Source organism: Lottia gigantea (assembly GCF_000327385.1).
Source record: "Lottia gigantea unplaced genomic scaffold LOTGIsca_133, whole genome shotgun sequence".
Lineage (NCBI taxonomy): Eukaryota > Metazoa > Mollusca > Gastropoda > Lottiidae > Lottia > Lottia gigantea.
In genome coordinates this window covers 298114-305443 of record NW_008707481.1, presented here as the reverse complement: position 1 = coordinate 305443, position 7330 = coordinate 298114, and the positions used below count along the sequence as shown (strand labels likewise).

The 7330-nt window shown below is 38.6% G+C and overlaps 1 protein-coding gene across 1 annotated transcript in view; it reads right to left on the bottom strand.

Moving 5' to 3' along the window:
* Window positions 1-947, bottom strand: part of LOTGIDRAFT_172415 (hypothetical protein) — a gene marked incomplete at both ends in the record, with an annotated part of 1387 nt that extends 440 nt beyond the window's left edge. Inside the window, one exon of the mRNA XM_009049294.1 lies at window positions 486-947. Coding sequence (XP_009047542.1) covers window positions 486-947 — 462 coding nt within the window. The remainder of the gene's footprint in view (window positions 1-485) is intronic.
* Between the last annotated feature and the right edge of the window lie 6383 nt (window positions 948-7330).

The window sequence follows — 7330 nt, the reverse complement described above, 5'->3', positions numbered from 1 at the left end:
GACAAGTCTAGATCATTAACATTTTTCGTAAGAAAAACTTTTATATCCGTTGGATTGAAAGATGGATTCTTTGATTTTATGAAGTTTTCTATGATATCTTTTATTTCCACCTCTTCTTCGTTTTCCTCGTAATATTGAAATATGTCTTGAACATCTTTCTTTAGTAAATATTCCAAAGCTTTGAGGAATTGATAATACGATTGCTCTGGTGTTGTTGTGTAGATATACAGAGAATCGAAATCTAAAAGGTTTGGTGTTGTCAACATGTTAAAAGTGAGATGAGTTTTCCCAGAACCTGAACTACCGCATATACACATGAGCATTGGGTTATTAGGAAATATTTCCGAATGATTAAATTTCTTGCCCATTTTTATTTATTACATTTTCGTACCAAAAATCACCCCGTTGCCTTTATACTTTGAAAGGAAGATCCCCTCGCCCGAACGTATGTTTTTAAAAAATATGGCGTCACCCTTGTGTTTGACCTTCATTTCTCCGGTGTCGATTTTATCTATTAATTTGCTTAATCCCTCTTTAACGGTTTTCTTGGTTTCTTCGCCAAATCTTTGTCCGAATTCTTTAACCGTCCCTAATATATCTCCTACTCCCGAACCTCCTCGTGCTTCTCTTTCCATTGTCAAATTGTGTCTACGTGCTTCGGCGTTTGCAGCGGCTTCAGCTTTCTTATCGTTGACAGCTTTGGCTATCCCAGCAGCTCCACCAGCAGTTGCACCAGCTGCAGCTAAACCAGCAAAGATTAAAGGTAAGAAAGGTAAAAATCCACCTTTTTTAGTTAAATTCTCTATATCGTCTCTGACTTTGCAATGTTTGTATTTACCGATAATCTTTTGGGTTATATGCACTTTTTTACCGTTGTAAGTTATTAGAGTCGGCGAATTCGTTTCCATAGCTTCTATTATTTTCATAACTAAAGTTTCTGGTTTCATTTTTAAAGGGTGTTTTTTTTATTCAATTCTTATCATTCTTCTATCTGATACTTTAATTAAATGTTTTGCTTCTTCCAGCAATAAACAGTAGCCGGTCACATCTCCTTGTGTTTTATCGATGTGAATATTTATGTTTACCCCTGTTTTGAAAAGATCTTCTTGATGAGCTGACAGATCGAAACAAAAGATTGGATGATTGAGTGAAAAATCTGTGTATTCAAACTGAGGCGTATTTCCAAACAATTCGCACATGTTTTTATAGTTTCTGTACAATTCGTTGTAATCTTTTTTGGAAGGATCAATTGTCAAAGGTTGATTGGGATAATTATCGTTGTTCAATCTGACTTGAACTTTGCGAATGATGGGATCTTGAGTATGGTTCAATGCCACTCTGAAAATGTTGTTGTTGTTTGTCTGAGAGTCTGGCAAGTTTTTGAAACCGACCATTAGATATCTCGCTGGTTTGACGGTGTTGGTGATTGGACACGTGGTGGATTCTCCCGTTAAAGTCATGCTACCTACCGTGTTACGACGAAGAAAAGCAATTTCGATGTCTTTGGTTAAAGAGATGAATATTCTCGTTTCCACTTCTACGGAAGGAGTGATTACCGGTATGTAAAGTTGGATATTCGTTATTTCCAATTTTGCGTCAGAGTTGTTTTCACCAAAGAATATCTTGTTGTCGTTGATTTCTCTTTGCAAAAGAATTTTATACGGTAAACCTATGGAAACCTTTCTGTGTTCCAAGAGACCAAATAAAGGATACAACTTCCAATTTACGTAATTACCCCATCTGTTGTTCTCGACGACATTGTTGTATTGAAGCGCTCGTTTTGCAAATCCGTGATTTACTCCGCGAGTCACTCTTTCCAGTGTGTTTCTAGAAACTACCCTTATCCTAGCAAGGTCTGCGTCATTTGCTACAGTTCTGACCGGTTCTTTTAAAACTTCTCCGTCACCGACATCGGGAATCCATCCCGAAACTGAATCGTAGTTTTTGGGATACAGAACCGTTTTCAACATTGTGTCAAACTCGCCGGGGTGTTTTATGGTCTCTATCGGATTTGAACAAGCTTCCAAAACCATTTCGCTGAATAATGACGGAAAGAAGTTGTTTTCTAAAGTCGTGTTGGTTTGTGGAATTCGATTCTGAGTGGCGTCTTTGATTTTGAAATCGCATCGGAAATGGGCATCGGAAAGCAGCAACCAATTAGACAACGAATTAATTTCAAAGGTAACTCTTCCTCCGTCGTTTATTTGGGTCTTTGTCCCTACCGATGGTGAGATGATTACGTAATCCTCTTTCTTCTTGTTGAACGAATATTGAATCGGATCATACAATTGAAAGATTGGATCCAATCTGTAATTTTTGCTTGCCATTTTTATCCAATGATTTTAAACCCTTTTCCTTGTTTTTCTAGGGCTTGTCGTTCTAGTCTCTTGTTTCTTAGTTCTCTTATTAGCTGCAGTTCTATAAGTTCGTCAGATTTTTTCACTGCATCGCTTATATTTACTCCTGCTTTTGACACAGATCCAAGGGCTTGCGCTTCTGAGGAAATGAGGGATTTGTTGTTTGAGACAAAATTGGCCACTTTGGGGATGAGAGATGTTAGCGCAGAGAAGAAACCGTCTCCTTCGAATTTTTTTTGTTCGTGTTTTAAAATTAAAGACATTTTTAATGCGGTTATTTTTTACTGTATTATTATTAGTGATTGTTGTCTGTGTAATTTATATGGAGTCTGTTATAATACAGTTTGGAAGGAGTCTGTTATAATACAGTTTGGGGAGTCTGTTATGATACATTTTAACAGTTTGAGGAGTCTGTTATAATACATTTTAACAGTTGTGTCTTTTCGGATATGACGCATTGAAAAAGCTACGCATGCGCAGAAGTGAAATGCGTCATATCCGAAAAGACATATACCTTCCATCTCAAAAACGGGATCAAACTGGATGCGCTATATCAGAAAACACATATACTACTGTTATTGCTTTGCTTTGGTGTGTTTTTCCAAGTGCTGGCGGTCTATCGAGCAGGAAAAGACCTAAATAATCCCATTTGGCAAAGTTAGGTCTTGGCATTTTCGCTCTATGTGTCCTATAGGAAACTTGCATTTTTGCTGTAATCGTTTTTCCTTTGCTTTGGTGTGTTTGTCCAAGTGCTGATGGTCTACGAGCAGGAAGAGACCCAACACTTGGGCAAACTAACTCAATTTGGCAAAGTTAGGTCTTGGCATTTTCGCTCTATGTGGCCTATAGGAAACTTGCATTTTTTCTGTAATCCTTTTTCCTTTGCTTTGGTGTGTTTGTCCAAAGTGCTGAAGATCTACCGAGCAAGAAATGACCCAACACTTGGGCAAAATAACTCCATTTGGCAGAGTTAGGTTTTGGCATTTTCGCTGTATGTGTCCTTTAGGAAACTTGCATTTTTGCTGTAATCGTTTTTCCTTTGCTTTGGTGTGTTTGTCCAAGTGCTGACGGTCTACGAGCAGGAAAAGACCCAACACTTGGGTAAACTAACTCAATTTGGCAAAGTTAGGTCTTGGCATTTTCGCTCTATGTAGCCTATAGTAAACTTGCATTTTTACTGTAATCGCTTTTCCTTGCTTTGGTGTATTTTTCCAAGTGCTGATGGTCTACCGAGCAGGAAAAGACCCAACACTTGGGCAAAATAAGTCGATTTGGCAAAGTTAGGTCTTGGCATTGTCGCTGTATGTGTCCTATAGGAAACTTGCATTTTTGCTGTAATCGTTTTTCCTTTGCTTTGGTGTGTTTTCCCAAGTGCTGACGGTCTACCGAGCAAGAAAAGGCCCAACACTTGGACAAAATAACTCCATTTGTCAAAGTTAGGTCTTGGCATTTTCGCGGTATGTGTCCTATAGGAAAGTTGCATTTTTTCTGTAATCGTTTTTCGTTTGCTTTGGTGTGTTTTTCAAAGTGCTGAAGGTCTACCGAGCAAGAAAAGACCCAACACTTGGGCAAAATAACTCCATTTGGCAAAGTTAAGTCTTGGCATTTTCGCTCTATGTGTCCTTTAGGAAACTTACATATTTGCTGTAATCGTTTTTTCTTTGCTTTGGTGTGTTTTTCCAAGTGCTGACGGTCTACCGAGCAGGAAAAGACCCAACACTCGGGCAAAATAACTCCTTTTGGCAAAGTTAGGTCTTGGCATTTTCGCTCTATGTGTTCTATAGGAAACTTGCATTTTTGCTGTAATCGTTTTTCGTTTGCTTTGGTGTGTTTTTCCAAGTGCTGACGATCTACCGAGCAGGAAAATACCCAACACTTGGGCAAAATAACCCCATTTGGCAAAGTTCGGTCTTGGCATTTTCGCTGTATGTGTCCTATAGGAAACTTGCATTTTTGCTGTAACCGTTTTTCCTTTGCTTTGGTAAGTTTTTCCAAGTGCTGACGGTCTACCGAGCAGGATAATACCCAAACACTCGGGCAAAATAACTCCATTTGGCAAAGTTAGATATTGGTATTTTCGCTCTATGTATCCGATAGGAAACTTGCATTTTTGCTGTAATCGTTTTTCCTTTGCTTTGGTGTGTTTTTCAAAATGCTGACGATCTACCGAGCAGGAAAATACCCAGCACTTGGGCAAAAAAATCCCATTTGGCAAAGTTCGGTCTTGGCATTTTCGCTGTATGTGTCCTATAGGAAACTTGCATTTTTGCTGTAACCGTTTTTCCTTTGCTTTGGTGTGTTTTTCCAAGTGATGAAGGTCTACCGAGCAAGAAAAGACCCAACACTTGGGCAAAATAACTCCATTTGGCAAAGTTAGGTCTTGGCATTTTCGACCCAACACTTGGGTAAAATAACCCCATTTGGCAAAGTTAGGTCTTGGCATATTCGCTGTATGTGTCCTATAGGAAACTTGCATTTTTTCTGTAATCGTTTTTCCTTTGCTTTGGTGTGTTATTCAAAGTGCTGAATGTCAACCGAGCAAGAAAAGACCCTACACCTCGACAAAATAACTCCATTTGGAAAAGTTAGGTCTTGGCATTTTCGCTCCCTGTGTCCTTTCGGAAACTTGCATATTTGCTGTAATCGCTTTTCCTTTGCTTTGATGTGTTTGTGCAAGTGCTGACGGTCTACCGAACAGAAAAATACCCAACACTTGGGGAAAATAACCCTATTTGGCAAAGTTAGGTCTTGGCATTTTCGCTCTATGTGTCCTATAAGAAACTTGCATATTTGCAGTAATCGTTTTTCCTTTGCTTTGATGTGTTTTCCCAAGTGCTGACGGTCTACCGAGCAGGAAAAGACCCAACACTTGGGCAAAATAACCCCATTTGGCAAAGTTATGTCTTGGCTTTTCGCTCTATGTGTCTTATAGGAAACTTGCATTTTTGCTGTAATCGTCTTTCCTTTGCTTTGGTGTGTTTTTCAAAATGCTGACGATCTACCGAGCAAGAAAAGACCCAGCACTTGGGCAAAATAACCCCATTTGGCAAAGTTAGGTCTTGGCATTTTCGCGGTATGTGTCATATAGAAAACTTGCATTTTTGCTGTAACCGTTTTTCCTTTGCTTTGGTGTGTTTTTCCAAGTGCTGACGGTCTACCGAGCAGGAAAAGACCCAACACTTGGGCAAAATGATTCCATTTGGCAAAGTTAGGACTTGGCATTTTCGCTCTATGTGTTCTTTAGGAAACTTGCATATTTGCTGTAATCGTTTTTCCTTTGCTTTGGTGTGTTTTCCCAAGTGCTCACGGTCTGCCGAGCAGGAAAAGACACAACACTTGGGCAAAATAACTCCATTTGGCAAAGTTAGGTCTTGGTATTTTTGCTCTATGTGGCCTATAGGAAACTTGCATTTTTGTTGTAATCGTTTTTCCTTTGCTTTGGTTTGTTTTCCCAAGTGCTGACGGTCTAACGAGCAGGAAGAGACCCAACACTCGGGCAAAATAACTCCATTTGGCAAAGTCAGGTCTTGGTGTAGGGTTCAAAACGAACTTTGCCTTCAATTCTAAAAATAGCGTCTAAATAATCGAGACTATAATTCGCACGTTTTCCGGTTTGTGGGAAAATACAGTTCTTTACGTTGGACCATTTCGTTTTTCGATGTTTTGCAATTAGGAATTCAGACTATGGAGAACAACAAATTTGGTAATGACTGTTTTATTGTATATTTTGTAACATTGTGTATGCATTTCATTGCTTTCGGATAGGTTTTTAGTTGTCAAATCTACCTTGCTTCGTGAGCCATAATAAGCCCTTTCGATTCGTTTTCATTCGCCTTCGTTCGTAACTTGCATTATTGGGATGTATAGTTCTATATTATATATGAGTACATTATTGGGATGTATTTAGAGTACATTATTGGGATGTATGTAGATTGCATTATTGGGATGTATGTAGATTGCATTATTGGGATGTATTTAGAGTACATTATTGGGATGTATGTAGATTGCATTATTGGGATGTTTAGATTTAGGCCTACTTCGTTCTGATCTGAGGCCTAACAGGAACATTTCGCATGACACTCCTAGATCAAGACCGACTAGAAGAGAACATTCACCAGATTATTTTAGATCCAGAGCAACCAGAGAAATGTCCCCTGATTATGATAGACACCAATTTCGTGAAGACTATTCTAGTTCTAATAATATGAGTTCCTTTAAACTTTTGCAACATTTAAAACGACCTTCTGTGGATATCAAGAAATTTGGAGGTACACCAACTGATTTTCCCAGATTTAAGAGACAATTTAAAACTCAAGTCTTGGAATATACATCAAATAACGACGAAAGGATGAATTACTTAGATCAATTTACGTATGGCCAACCACATGATATTGTTTCAGGATACGGATTTATGCCAGCCGATACTGGATTTCCTGCTGCTATGCAAGAACTAGCCGAGCGTTATGGCGACCCAGATGTTTTGGCACATGACTATATTTATCGTGCATTAAATTGGAAGGATATCAAAGCTGACAAACCTAGAGATCTTGATGAATTTGGTATATTTCTCTTCGAGGTACAAACTGCTATATGTAATATAGACTCACTGCGAACTATCGACTCTCAGGGAAATATTCAGACTCTGTTAAAAAAGTTACCCTTTGGAATGCATGAAAAGTGGCGCACATACATGCGTGGAATTAGATATTATAGAAAAATTAGATTCAGTGACTTTGTTGAGTTTGTAAGAGGCGAAAGTAGGAAACAAATGGACCCAATATATGGAAGGGAAGTTTTAGGTACACGACCAGTCCGTTATGATAGTCATCAACAAAACCAACAAAGATCTAATAAGAAATCTTATTCTGGTCATATTGACAATTGTGATTACTGTAAAAAGGGTGGACATTCGTTTTCAGAATGCAAAACTTGGAAAATTGGAACAATCTAAAAAACTGGCATTCCTAAAGGAA